The 14956-nt window shown below is 48.5% G+C and overlaps 1 protein-coding gene across 1 annotated transcript in view; it reads right to left on the reverse strand.

Moving 5' to 3' along the window:
- Positions 1 to 345: 345 nt before the first annotated feature.
- Positions 346 to 14956, reverse strand: part of ADRA1D (adrenoceptor alpha 1D) — a 50900-nt gene continuing 36289 nt past the window's right edge. The window contains exon 2 of the mRNA XM_076335691.1: positions 346 to 4860. Within this exon, the coding sequence (XP_076191806.1) occupies positions 4292 to 4860 (569 nt within the window). The 3' untranslated portion in view covers positions 346 to 4291. The remainder of the gene's footprint in view (positions 4861 to 14956) is intronic.

Genomic DNA, 14956 nt, shown 5'->3' on the forward strand with positions numbered 1-14956 from the left:
AGAGCTTGTTCCTGACCACCAACTACACAACAGCCTTCCCTCCTCCTGCCCTCCTCCGCTCCCATGGGTCATGGCTGCATCCAGAGTCGTCCTGCTCCAGGGAACGCCTCAGAGAAGACATGGCTGGTGTGGCCCCTTCATCCCTGCGTGGCACAAAGCCGAGAGACTCCTCTTCTAACTTGTTTTTATCATAAATTCTTGCATGTGGGAGCAATTATCCTAGTGAAACTACAAAAAAATATTTGAGAAAAAAACAACGCTGGATAATTTGCAGGTTTTTCTTCCTCCCTCCCTCATCCCCTACAACCCCTGTTTTAAAAATCAGACACAGCAACAATTCACAGCAACGTTTTAGACAGGTTTGTGCATGTATTTGGTACAAACAAACAAAAATATGTGCATTCTGTTTCATAGAGCTTACATCAGTCTGACAGAACTTGAATCACAAAACAGAAATACTCTGGCTAATAAATACATCTGGGGATGAAAAATAAAAATCTATACATAAAAAATTCCAATGTCTGCTAAAGAAAATGTACACTTATATACACACTGTAAACAATAGTAATGCAACCCAACTGCAGTCCAGCTCAGGCTGGCAGGGACCTTCTTCCCCCCTTAAATAGGACTCGTGAGAGTCTACTGATGTAAAAGCTGCTGTTCACCATCCTGCACACCCGGTTTGTTGAAGCAGCAAGGTCTGACGATGCAATAGTGACACGAAGCCAGCGCGATGAGGTGAGAGCTGCTGGATAACCAAGGTACGGGTGCTTTGGGAAATGGCCTGCTTGGCAAATTTGGAGAAACGGGACCACACCCTCAGCTGGTCACACCCTTGTGGGTCCAGAGAAGTCAGTGGGATCAGACCAAATTTACCTCCTGAAGGTCTGAACCCATTTTTCCAAACTTGGGAGAGGTTGGAGATTAAGGGAATCACAGAGAAATGCACAATTTTAGACACTCAGATCATATTTCATACAACATTGTCCTCCCTCCCCTGCCAGCAAAGGCACCCCTGTCTACTCTAAATGAAACTCTACGTGTAAAGCCTCAGAGTCCAGTCCTGGCATTGCCTCTTCTGATGCAAGCTGCTAAATGAAAGGGGGGACCTGGCTTAGGTGAGAAACAAGTATTTTGCTGGAATGCAGCACAGCAGAGCTCAAGACTTTCCTACAGCACCTTCTAGGGTATCTCTTGGGGCCTGATCAGATGCAGGCACAGCTGCAATGGAGGAAAGTAAATGAGCCAGAGTTCGGGCATTTATGTGTGTGTATGCATATGTGTGCTTAAACAGACATTATCCTCATTTTCTCCCTTGTAGGCCTGTAAAGAATTGGAATGGAGAGGCAGTAAACCCCCAAACTAATCTTTCTTTCCCTTCTGGATGCTTTCAAGGGGCTCGAGGCTGTAAATGTAAATATTTCAAAATTGGAAAAAAAAAAGAAGTATATTTAAAAGATCAGGGAGAAGTGTGAGCAATAATTTCAACTCATTCTTGGGAATGAACTGCTTGCCAGCAATTGCTAAAAGCCCCTGCAAAGCCTCCATTTATAGGAGAATGTCTGCCGTTTTGGAGATGACATTTATATGTATAAATGTAGTAAAGTGTGTATGTGCATCTGCATGGTCATGGATGCACCTGTTACCATGTGCTATGAGTGTCTGGCTGTGGAGAGACACCAGAAAAATCTGCTCCTGAGCATCAGAGAGCATTTAATGGCAAATGTCCATCTTCCCCCTTGACTAGACTTTCACTTCTGATGATATGTGTATCAGCTCGTCCTAAACTGTGCCCCCAAATTGCTTACATTACGTACCTGCATGTGTTAGACCTGCAAAGCAGTGTCACCAAGGGCCAAAAATGCACTTACTCCCTGCAGCAGTGGCATGTGTGCACATGAATCCCAAGAGCTGGGTGGAAGGCGGGAGGAGTAATGCTTTCACCTTTACCTTCCAGGCATCTCTGCTCTTCAGCGACTGCCCTCTCCCTGATGCCTTCTCTGCTGCTTCCCCGGTGACAGCAGTGTGCTCTCCCATCAGGATCCCCAAAACACCCAGGAAACCAGCGGCAGCTGCAGTCCTTACACTGCAAAATGACTTTCTGTGTCACCCCGTCATCACTGCGGGGTCTCGCTTCCCTTGAAGGCCAAAGAAACAGGGAAAAAAAAGATGCATTTCCCCGCAGAGGTTCCCATGGGGTATTGGGCCCTTGCTTTGGTAGGGTTGAGCCTCTCAAGCTGGCAACCTCTGGCTGATTTTGCAGACACTGGCAAACATGCAGGCAGTAATGAGTCTGGGTTCAGTGTAAGTGCAATGCTGCCCATGTGCCTTGGTGGGATTTGCTGCTGGGAGGAAAATATTTGGACAAAATCTGCAGGTCTTTGCGCGGTAATTGGTCCAGTTTGGAGTCGTGCATTGACTAAAGGGCAGAAGGGTGTTAAGGGTGTTGAGATAGGGCCAACTCCAGATATCATGTCTCAGTATGCACTGTACAAAAAAGTAAAAAATAGAAGAAGTCCAACTTTTCCTCTGTTTTGATTTCCTTTAAAGCAAATGAACAGCGGAAGGAAAGGTGACATTCTCTTTGCTATGCCTAGGAGCCTTTCATCTCCTTTGACAGCTGCCCTTAAGAGGCTTAGCTAGATGTGCTGTGCATTCATGAAAGACTCCTAGTGGGTTTGGGGGACAGTGCTGATGTGGATCAGTTTCCATCCAGACACGTTCGGTGTCGTGTCTCCACCCCTCGTCTTCCTGTTCCTGTTCTTTACTCACCTGGCTTGAGACACTGCACCTCAGAGCCAGACTTTGCCTCCATCGCCTGCGTGTCTCGTCCCTCTGCCCACAGCTTAATCTAATGACGTCTCTCTGTGGCTCATTGCCTCTCTGAAATTAGATAAAACCAGTGCCTGAAATACTTGGGCAAGCAGAGTTTGGGCAACCATTTTTCTGAGTTGCAAAGCACAGGGTGTGTGAGCCTGGCTGAGGTGGGCCTGTCATGGCTCCAACCTCCCTGTGGTCCCCGGAGGAGGCCATGGTGCCCTCCTGAGGGCAGCTCACACTCTGGGACTGTGAGAAGAGCAAAAAAACCCCTTATTGACATTGCTTTACCATGCTAACGGACATAACCAAGGGCAATTGCTGATAGCCACTAAAGGCTTTCATGTATCAGGCATGTGGGAAGCCACCTGGGAGAAGAGTCATGAGCGTGACCCTGACTGGGGAGAAGATGCATCTACACAAGAGAGCTCCAACTGCAGGTCAGCTGCATTTTAGCTTTGACTCTATGGGCAGTAGAAACGGGCCCCAAACTCAGCCACCCCACCTTTCCTGAGCCACAGCGCAAGTTGAATATGGACCTGAGCGAAGCCCCTAGGATGCATCTTTATTCTGTGTTGTTTGAGAGAGACAGCAAGTAAGAGCAAGAAGGGGAGAGAAAAAGGCCAGGGATGACCGACACCAAAAGGAGTTGCTTTGTCTCTATCAGAGAGGTATGCGCACTAGAGCAAGGTGGGTTGAAAGTGTTTCACTGGAAAGTGAAATGAGAAATGCATCACAGGTTAGACTTTGAGAAGAGAGACCCGCACACCCATTGGCATCGGCGTACACGTCTGGACTGCTCCTCTGGCCTAAAACCAGGTTACGTGGAAGGGGCAAAGCTGTGGTCACTGCACACATGACAGCTGAGAGCCAGGTTCCCCCCACCTTGCTTGGGAATACCACAGTCTGCTCGCCCTCCAAAGCAAAGACCTCGGCTGGAGGTCCTGCCCAGCCCTGTAGACCTACAAGATCCCAACCCATTATCCAAAGGATCAGCTGCCAGCTACTGCTCAGCAGCGTCCTTTCTGGGTGCTGCCTCTGGATGGAAACATGATCACGTGTACTAAGGCAGGGTTGGCATCTTTTGGGGTTTGATCTCTCCATTAGATTTTGTGGCGGTGTTTTTAAGGCAAAGGAGACATCCTGGTTTCCCTTAATTGCACAGCTTCCTCCAAAGTCAAAGATAACCATCCAATGGAGGAGACAGCTCTGGTCCTAAGGCCATATCCACCCCACATCTTCCCCTCCTGCCGTGACTCATTAAAATGGGATATGCCATTGGCTCTTATTTGAGGAACCCATAATCCCAGAGAAGGGGCTGACTTCCATGTGGGGGATGCTTGTATAACCTTTGGGCAACTGCATTTTATACCTGATTGCCGCTTCCAGTCTGCCTGACAGACCCACAGATGGTATCCCTTCATGTTTCTGCTAGATACCTCAAAAGAAACCATCAACAGCTGTCCCAGTGGCTTCAAATATCTGTTTCTCGCAGCCCGCAGCAGTCTGTTAAGTCATAGGTTTGATAGTCAATGGTTTCCGCGAAGTCATGAGGGATCCCAATAGAGACAGACTCCACCTCTGTTTTGTATGTGGCTGTCACCCCCCCTTTGCTGGAGCCACCCCGGATTTTATTAGAAAGGCTGTTCATCTTCTCCTTCAGCTGGGTGGATGCTGGTTTCTGGAAAGGAGTGAGCATTTTCCAGCCCTTGAAGCTGAGAGTTCGCCTCTTACTGGCTCTCTCCTGCAAGGAGGAGTGAAATATGAACGAGCTGTTCAGGGTGTTAATCCTGGGCCTCAGGTCCGTCTCAGAGTCTTGCACCGAGCTGTTCATGGAGGCCCCTCGCCAGTGGTGGTCGTAGACGCGCCAGATGGGCCGTCTTCTCCGGTGGCATTGGCACTTGAGCAGTCTGATGAAAGCTCGCTTGAACTCTTTGCTGGAGCACGGGTAGATGATGGGGTTCACGCAGCTGTTGAAGTAGCCCAGCCAGAAGATGACCTTGAAGACCATTTCGGAGGGCTTCAGAGATGGGAAGAACGAACCTTGGATGAGATCAAAAGAAATATGGTTAGAGGAAGGGGAAGGGTATGGCAGCACAGGGTAGCAAGGGTGGTGGTCAGCCCAGTCCGGAAGAGGCGAGACCTGCAGAAAAGGCTGAAGGTGTGATTCTGCTATTAGGTCCCTGGCTAGCAATGCCGTTGCCACCAGAGTGAAGATCTGGCCACTGCGGGACTGCAAGGTGTCGACCCTAAAGTGATAATGATGGATAATACTATGTCTTTGGCAGGAGCCTCCTAGCTCCCACTGCAAAAAAGATCCTAGCAATTGACCCAGCACCCTCAAATGCAGCTACGAGCCATCGTGGCAAGCCCATACAGCTTGGAAGGAGGCTGTTAATTGTTGTAGGAGCTACACAAGTATGAGGGGTGGTGGGGATGGAGGGTTTTTCTCACATCTCTCTCCAGATAACCATCCAGGTAACCCCCCCACCCGAATCCAGCATGCACTGTGTTTTGAAGGGGATCCACTCCAGAGGAGAAAGTCCTGGTGCAGGAACCCAACAGCCCCATGGCCAAACATGTTTACCTCACTGTGGGTTCAGCCATCCTGTTCTGAATTGATGCAGAGGACTTGCACCCAAGAGGTATCTTTCATACCTGGGGGCTGGGCTGCTTTCTGAGACCCTATAGCAGGGGCTGAGGGCATTGTTTTGGGGAACAGGTTTAGTGGTCCCCATGCCTTCCTGGTTTATCAGCACAAGGCAGCCAGGCCCTGTCCCATTCCACACCAGACAGGGAAAATTGTTGCTTGGCTGGTTTGCATGGATTGGTTCTTGGTGCCTGCCTCTTCCTACGTGTTGCACTGCACAGTTCACCACTGCAACATAAAAGGATGGCTACAGCCCTGTCACCTCCACTGATGGAAGAGCAACACCCCTTCACCTCCTACACTCATGTATTTTGGGTCATCAATGTCACACACTCTCTGTTCAAATTTTGCAGTGATGCTAAGGTGGACACTTAAAGTGGGCTCAGATAAAATCCACCGCCCCAAGTTTGTACCTGCTACTTGAAAAAGCTCTTTTGTCCACCCCGACCCCTATTTATGTTTTTGTGCTGGAGGTTCCTGGTGGTTTTCTTGGTGAGAAAGCTGGAGATTTTTTTTGCAGCCATAAGATGTCAGTGTTGCTCCCACATGGCCCCATCACTTAGCATTCCCCACTCAGATCTGAAATAACTTTCTGACTCAGCCTTAATTTCTTTTAATTTTAGCTCTGGATGACAAATTGTGCTGCCATGTGACTGAGCGTTAATTTGTATTTTAGTAAATAACATTAGCTCTGGATATCATTACTATTTTCCCTATGCTCAAAAGCCTGGTGACAAAATAAGTAAAACAGGTGCCAGAAGCCAGAAATTTGGGACTGACAATACATAAAAGCTCTCCAAGCTGTTTGCTGGAGAAAACCCATCATCCAGGAAACTCAGAGTACTGGTTCCAGCAAAACTTTCTTACACCCGCCCCTAAAAAGTGCAGAAATTACAGCCAGACTCAGCATTAGGTACGCGGGCTACTTCATCACGGGGACGTGGGAGAAGAAAGGCAAACCTCAGCACTTTCTGATGGTTAGGCAGGGAAAGCACAGATGCAGCCATGCAGCTTAAATATCTGCCGGAGGCTAACCCAAGTCGCAGGGCTGGAGTACACGCTGTTTGCCAGTATGTGCTGAAGGAGGCATTGAGTAAGGACAGTAAGCAGGGTTGACGTCTCTGTGCTGGAAAGACCTGGGACCTTCATGGAAATGAATGGCATTTGCAGGTTAATGAGCAGCCGCTGGTGTTGTAGCCTGTGGTTTTGAACAGAGCAATAGCACCGGGGTTAGGAGTTTTCAGAGGCAGTGCCCCCCACCTTGGTTGTTTTTGATTAAAGGGGTTTATTCCTTCCGGGACGGTGGTGAGCTTTATAGGTTGGCGCTAGGCTGCTTGAATCACCACATCCAATTCTAACCACAGCAGAAACACCACCCCCAAGTGTTTAGCCAGCTTTTAAACGCCCCAGTGGTGCTGGAGACAATCCCCCTTCGCGCTGCATGTAGCATCTCCTCCGTTCTCCATCCGACCATGGCTTTGAGCCTTCCCCCTTTCTCGCACTGCCCCCAGCCCACCACCCTGGACCTACAGGCACCATCCGATGCTTTGGGCAATGTGGACTAGCGGTGGGTTTCCAAGCCCGGCATCAATTCCTCTCCTCAATCTCAAGTCTTGACAATAGCGGATGGGTCTATTTTCCTGCCTGGACTCACCCCCTCTCCACCCTGCCTGGGATCAGCCTCTACCCGGAGCCCTGTTCTCTCTGCACGGAGATCCCTGGCTCTCAGCCCTGAGACATCGCATTGCCCTAGCTTGACCCTGCCATCGCTCAGTGTGAACAACTGGGGCCAAGACAGGTGAAGGACTTCATTAAGCATCTAATCCTGCTCATACTCTTGTTGGGGAGAGGTTCAGTGCCTCAGTTTCCCCACTGCAGAATGGGGCTAATTACCATAATCTCTTTCACAGCGGTGTTGTGAACCCTGTTTGCAGTGTGCACTGGGTTCTCAGAGGAGCTGCAGCTTTATGTAGCATTTTTTAACTTTAAGAGAGAGGAAAAGAAAACAAAAAGCTATGGTAACAAAGCAAATAAAAGAAGGGTCTCTTTAGAAATGAGATTAGCAATTACTGCTTGAGCCAAGCTACTTCAGAGACTGGTGCTCGCTTAAACAGCTTGATGGCTGTTAAAATAATAACTTATATCTAGTGTTTAGTGGTTCATTGCACATGCTTTGTCTTTTGCATCCAGATAAAAAATACAAATTGAAAAGAAAAAAAAAGCTATGAATTCCCTGAATTTCAACTTTGGCTGTTTTTCACCCGCTAGAACCTTGTGTACATCTGAAGACAAGAGACTCATTACCATCCTCATTACCATGCAAATAAGCATGCCCCTTAGAAGGGACGTGTACTGAGTGCATCCATAGCTTCCTCATTTGATCACACTGGGATGAACAGAACTAGGCAGGGAGTCCCCTGAAACAGGTCCTTGGCTGGTAACTTTGTACGTGCTGGAGCATCAGACTCTCGATTGGCACTGGGAGGCTGCACGTGAGGAAGAGTTGCGGGGTCTTATTTAGGGAATGAGTAAAGTACGGAAGAAATTAGCTCTTGCTTTCATGCACACAAATGCGCAACAACATTTTGAGAGAGGGAGGGTTTTTGAACTGGGCTTTGTAGCAGTTACTATATAGAAGCATGGATGTTAGGATGTGTGGAAGACAGTACTGAGTAATGGACACTTGAAGAGCTCAGGAAACACAGTCGGATGCTTCCAAGGTCCAGAAATAGAAAATGGGAGTAAAACATCAGGTATAGCAACACAGAGTGATGCATCAGCATTTTAGCCTGGTATCTCAGTGTAAGAGCACTTTTTGATGATCTGGCCCCAAAAGCATCAAAGCCAGAACAGGGCAATATCAAAGAACAGGAAACCCAAATATTGTAGGACCTGTGTCACAGTACAAGTTTGTGAAACCCATCTTGTTTCAAAGAGGAGCTCTTCCTACTCACTCAGGATCAGCCCTCTGGACACCTCTCTTGGGCATCCAGCTCAATACTTCATAGCAAAGCTTGGTGTACTTTCCAAAGGAGGACGTGCTGACACCCACCCTGGGGACATCCACCTGTGCGGTGGTCTTAGTGTGGTGAACAGTGACACTGTGTGCAGTATGTGTGCTGGGATCCAGCAACCCCCTGTCATGCTGGAGCACCTGGGACCCCAGAGCCCTCACAGGGAGAGGACCACGGAGTCTGGGCTTGCCCTTGCTCTGCTTGAATGGGACTGCTGCTTTTGGGGGTAGTGCTCTCAGCAGGGAAGTCTCCATCAGACCTAACCAAATCCACATCTGAAACACAGAGACAGCCTGGGGAGTAGGGCCAGACCTCTGAGGTGCCCCTTCTCCACCCTGACTGCCTACCCAGTGATGCTCACTCTCCTGGTGGATGGAGGATCCTGGTTGTATCTCAGTGTAGGATGCTCCCAGGTAGGGTGGGATGCAGAGCCTCGTCCTTCATATTTCCCACTGCCTTGTTGAGAAGGCTCCATGTTGGCTTATGGAGATCCTGCTGAGGACTTTGTCTTCTCCTAATAAATAAAAATTTTATAATAATACTGCTGGGGGGCCTGAGACTCCTTTTGGGGCTTTATTCCTTTCAGCATTTTATAAAAGGTCATTCCACGTCTTGCAGAGTCTGAATCGTAGTGATAGAGCTGGGTCTGAGCAAGGACTGCAGGTCTTGTTGTAACCTTTCATAATAATTCTTTCATAATTAAGAAATTATGAAAGCTGCAGATGAGCTCAAGGAAAGCTGTCCCCACCGTGCAAAGTGACTGGACTCAGTCTAAACATGACCTGAAGATTGAATTTCATTTTTTTTGGTGGTGCAAAAGTTGAGTGAATAAGGCATGTGCTCTGAAGTGAAAGCAAAAGAAGTAATTTCTTTGGTGTTCTTACAGTGTGTGTGTGCAGGACGTGCACATGTGTTTGTATGCTGTGTATGTGCCTACACACTTTTTTTCCCCGAGGTAAAGTCACCCTGCTCATATCTGGAAAAAAAACCCAGCCAGCTACAAATCTCTGAAGCCATGGGCATGCTCCCCAAAGCTGTGACACCCTGTGTTGGGTGGCTAGTGGATGCAATCTCCCCTCCACACATCCAAACACATATCCCATTTTTTTAGGTTGTTTGAGCGAGCACAATCTCATGATCTTTCCTTGTCTGCACTTCTCCACCCTGCCCTCCCCATGACTCACTCGAAGGTGATATCACTGGATTGTTTGGAGAGTTGCTGGTCCCAGTGTTCAGTGCTCAAAAAAATAAAGCAAAACAAGAAAAAAGACAAATGCACAAATGAAAATGGACCCAGTCCAATCCAAATTCTGGCCCCGGCTCCCAGTATGCAGCCAGAATCTGTGAGCAGGCTTGCTTTCTGCCGCAGTTGGCAGGGGCATCTTTGTTTTCAAAGGTCCCTGCTTTACAGCATGTCCTGAATAGTCCATGGCACAGAAATGCTGCAGACGTGATAGCAGGTGGGAAAAACAAAGTGCCAAAGTCATGCCCCAATGCCGTCCCACCATGAATGGGAAATGCAAGGACCAGCAGGATTGTTCACGCTGACAAGGGGCCTCGCTGTTGCTTGGTGTGGGCTTTGTATGAGGAATGGCCCTGGGCAAAAATAGCTTATGGAGAGTTGGACCTTGCAGGTGTTGGCGGAATGCCACGGAGAAGGTAAATAGGGAGCTATTATTCTCTGCCTTTTCCACTACAAGGGGCATCACGGGAGATGGAGACTAGCGGGTGGTAGGTTAAAAGCAAAGAAGAGGAGATGGTTCATCTCACAGCATGTTGTTCAGCTGTGGACGTCCCTGCAGCAGGAGGCTGTGGATGCTAAAAAATGATTGGCCAAACTCATGGAAAAGAAAAAATCTACCAAGGTGCGAATCACTCTGTTCCTGAGTTAGGAAGCTCCAGAAATCCATAGATAGGATTAGGCCCACAGTGGGGACATGTGCCCCATCACCTGAGCTTCTCCTGAATGTGGCCTCACAGGTCAGGAGGGGTCTGAGGACTCCCTCGGGATGTGTCAGAGCGGCAAGTCAAGAGAATTGCAGCTGGTATAGGAAAAACCCTGACGTAGGAGGTACCATAGCTGCCGAAGCTCACTGTGGGCTCTCCTGGCCAAAGAAACAGTCAGTCTCTTCTTTTTTTTCTGGCTCTCACAAAGTACATCATTAATTAAATCTGGTCCAAAGTAATAATGAGCTGCCACTTTCTGCTCATTACCCAGCTTGCATCCCTCCTTGCCAGCTCCTTCCCGGGCTCCCATGATGGACAACCTCCCTGATGCGGCTGCCAAGCTATGAGAGAATGGGCTGGGTATCAGCAAGGATTTCTGCCTATGTGTGAGACTGGGAGTCTCAGCTTCTGACCAGTCTTTCTCAACCTTCTCCTCCATTCACTATTGACCGCTTCCACTGGGCATCTGTAAGCGTTTCAGGGTCCCTAGAGGGTTAACACCTCCTTGCAGCTGGTGACTGTCTTAGAGTGATGGGGGAGTTCACTGCCCTCCTAGGATGGATCCAAGAGCTGCTTGGCGTAGGGAGGAGGACAGCATGTTCACAGTGACTCCGGCGTTTTCCCTGGAGGGCGATGGCGTTGGGATATCGGGTGGAATGCCTCAGGCCTGTAAGCCTTCCAGCCGATCCCATAAACAATGTCACAGATAAGTGACAGCTTCCGTCACACCAATGAAAACCCTAACGAGCTGCCTGTGCGCCTCTCTGCGCGTAGTCATGACTGCTTGCTCCAACATCTGCACCCTGATCTGACCGGGAAGAAAAGCAGGGAGAAGCCACCCCTCCCCTGCCCATTGCTGACCTTCTCGGCAGTGTTGCGTTGTCCCAAGTGGATGGTTGGAAGGGCGCTCCTGGAGAGCCCCTGGCAATGCCAAAGCCCGTGGTGGGGTGTGCATATCTGGCGTGTGGGGTCCCCATGGGGAGGGAGGGCGGCCTGTGGTGTGGTGGGGCTCAGGGAAGCATGGTTTAGGCTGGGGGTGGTGGCGAGGTTGTAAAGGCAGGAGAGGCCAGCCTTGGGGGGGTTGAGGGCTCTGGAAAACACCAACACTCTCAAGCAGGACCTCAAATTTGAAGACTGACTGCGGTTTGCCTGTCAGCAAAAGAAGGATAATGCAGCAAAGCCTTGTGCTGATAATTTACTGGTCTAATTCACAGCGCCCAAACCCGTCCCCTAACCTCTAGCGCAGTATGGTCCTAGTGATGTCTCCGAAGCTTTCCTCTCAGTTGCAGCCCATCAGTAGGACTTTGGCTGAAATTGCCTTTCATTCCCCTCAAAGCTCACATTGGAGCTTTTCTCAAAGCAATCCCATCAATCTGGACCGCTAATGGGTCATTACCATGAAGATGTTTCCGAGGCATCAAATTTCCTGAAAATTGTGGGTATCTTCTGATAGTCACTTACTCTCAGAATTTAGGTATCTGAGCAGGTCCCTGGGCTCCTCTTACAGTAAATGGTTTAGTCAGTAGACTCTGTGGAGAGGAGGCAATGATACGCCTCATCCTAAAGCATGAGCCCACAAGGTCTCAGATATGGACCCAGACTCCCGGCTCATGGGCATCCACATCATGGGCATCCAAGGTTACTTCTGATGGATTTCACCCTTAATGTCATTGGCATCTGGTGGTCTTCTCCTCTTTTGGGAGGAGTCTCCAAAACCTCCCATGTATCAGTTTCTCTCCTGTGCAGGACAGGACTTTCATCACTGGAAGAATTTCACCAGTGAGCCTCCCAGAGTGGTTGTCCTGGTTTCGGCAGGGATAGAGTTAATTTCCTTCCTAGTAGCTGGTACAGTGTTTTGGATTTAGGATGAGAACAATGTTGATAACACACCGATGTTTTAGTTGTTGCTGAGCAGTGCTTACACTAGTCAAGGACTTTTCAGCTTCCCATGCTCTACCGACTGAGAAGGCTGGAGGTGCACAAGAAGCTGGGAGGGGGCACAGCCAGGACAGCCGACCCAAACTGGCCAGAGGGACATTCCATACCATGGGACGTCATGCTCAGTACATAAACTGGGGGAAAGCTGGCCGGGGGGGCCGCTGCTCGGGGCCTGGCTGGGCATCGGTCGGTAGGTGGTGAGCAATTGCATTGTGCATCGCTTGCTTTGTGTATTATTATTATTATCATATTACTATTATTATCATTTTATTTCAATTATTAAACTGTTTTTATCTCAACCCACGAGTTTTTTTCTCACTTGTGCTCTTCCAATTCTCTCCCCCATCCCACCGGGTGGGGGGGAGTGAGCGAGCGGCTGCGTGGTGCTTAGTTGCCGACTGAGATTAAACCACGACAGTCGTGAAGGGTGGCAAAGTGAAGAGCCACACAGATACATCTACACTGTTACCTAGCAGAAAGCTAAAGAGTAATTTCAAGTCTTGGATCGTGCACAGTGCTAATTTGCTTGGCGTGGTCCAGCTAGACCTCTCCAGATAAATTTGGTTCAGGGAACAGTTCACTCCAGAGACCATTCCCAAAAGGCCATAAGGACTTGACTATGCAGTCCTCTAACATTGTCCCAGCAGGCTCTGCACCCTTAATTACTTCCATATGCCCTCATGCCACATCACAGGGCATGCAATGCAAAGCATCTGTTTCAGACTGAAGATCCACTCTGGTGGGCTGTCACACAGCACCCCCCTGCTCTTCCAGAGATTCACAACTCCCACAAGAGAGTAATTATGTCGTAGTACCACTGGGGCACTGCATGGGACCCAGGAGAGGCTTTGGGCCAGGTGCTATAAAGTACTTAGTCTGCTCTAGTCTGCTCTAGAGCCCTTGCTTGGGGGGCTTGTGACCATAATCTGGCTTTTTTTTTTCCTGCTATTTTTTTTTAGTAGCATAGATGACCCTTAGTATTTAGCTTGGTTCCTGACAAAGTTGTAGCTAAACTTGCCATTTGCTAGATACCATTGGGAATGTGCTTACGTGATACTATAGACAGGGGAGGGGGCCCAAAGAAGGTTCAATATGCCAAGTTTCTTGGGAGGGCACTGACCCCTTCATCTGTGGACACACAGCTGAAAGCAGCAGCAGAATATCCCCAGAAAGTCATCACATTCATTGCATTCTCCTTCCAAGGACCCGGATGTGCCATGCTAGCACCATGCACGAAGTTTCATTGCCCTGAACTGAATATGCTGCTTTCCATCTTTCATTAGGGATTTATAAAGAAGAAAATCATGCTCAAGATAATAAAGGAATAATTAAGAGACTGTGGTCTGCCACTGCACAGGGGCTGATGGATAGATATATAGAGCCCTGGGTCTGCAGAAGGGCCAAGAAAGGATTCCCTTGTTTTCCAACTCTAGCCCTGTGGCATGATGACAAAACCACCCTTTTGAAGTATATATGTCAGCAGGATGAGGATTGGGAGTTTTTCCATGCTTCTTGGTTTTTAACAGGAGCTCTGTGGACCCTACTCAGGCAGGACCAGGCAGAGGAAAGGGAGAGAGACACCTGGGCTTGGACACTGCAAACCAAGCTCACTCTATAACAAAGCTTTTAAAGTGGTTAAGGCAATGCTTTCACGAGGAAATGAAAAGCAGGAGCAAATATCTCCTTTGCATGTTGTGGAAGGCGATGTTGGCCCATCAGCTTTCTCATGCCTGTGATGAAGCCAGGACTTGGGCTCTGTCTGAGGACTGCTGCTGACCATTAATCCTGGGTCACCAGATGAGCTCATCATCATGAGTTCTTTGCTCGCTCTGTGGGGAAGAGCATGGCTGGTTCAGTGTTGAAAGGGGACTGTATAGAGGGCCTGGTAGCCCCAAGCTTGGTATTAGACATTGTCCTCTCCATGCCTTCAAATCAAGCTGTCCATTAACTCACCTCAACACTGCCGTGCCTAGGAGTAGCCTTTTTAGCTGCTTGGTTCATCCTCCAAGAAGAAGGGCTGGGCAGGACATTCAGGGCCACAGACAATGCTGAACACTGCAGGGTCAGTAGGAAAATGGGCTTTGAAAATGAGTCACAAAATTAAAAAGAAGACAAAGATGTAGGCTTTTTTCATCTGGCTTCTAGTACAGACTCCCTTAAAGGTAATATTTTTGTGGTGTTCTTATGCTTGGGAAAGATAAATGTGTATCTCACTGCCTATTCCTTAATGATTCACAGATAATAGCCTGACTCCAGCCCCAAAGGGGATTTTAAAACAAATCTTAAAATCATGAGACTCAGCAAAAGGACGTAAATAAAATTAGGAAAAAAAAAAAAGTCTGGAGGATTGGCCAATCTGGCAAATCCAAAGGGAGATATTAGGAAGGTTGTTATCTGCCAGATGCAAATGAAGAAAAAAAAAAAAACCCCGTCTCCTGAGAGAAGGAAAAAGTCAGGGTAACTGACTTGCAAGTCAAGAGCGCTTGTCTTGCTGTCTGAGCAGGAAGAAGACTGGAATCTGCATGCTGATGTTAGAGCGAGTACAGCAGAGACCACAGTGAGATTGTTGCCTGGATGGTTAAACAGAGGA

This window comes from Aptenodytes patagonicus, chromosome 4 (genome assembly GCF_965638725.1).
Source record: "Aptenodytes patagonicus chromosome 4, bAptPat1.pri.cur, whole genome shotgun sequence".
Classification (NCBI taxonomy): Eukaryota; Metazoa; Chordata; class Aves; order Sphenisciformes; family Spheniscidae; genus Aptenodytes; species Aptenodytes patagonicus.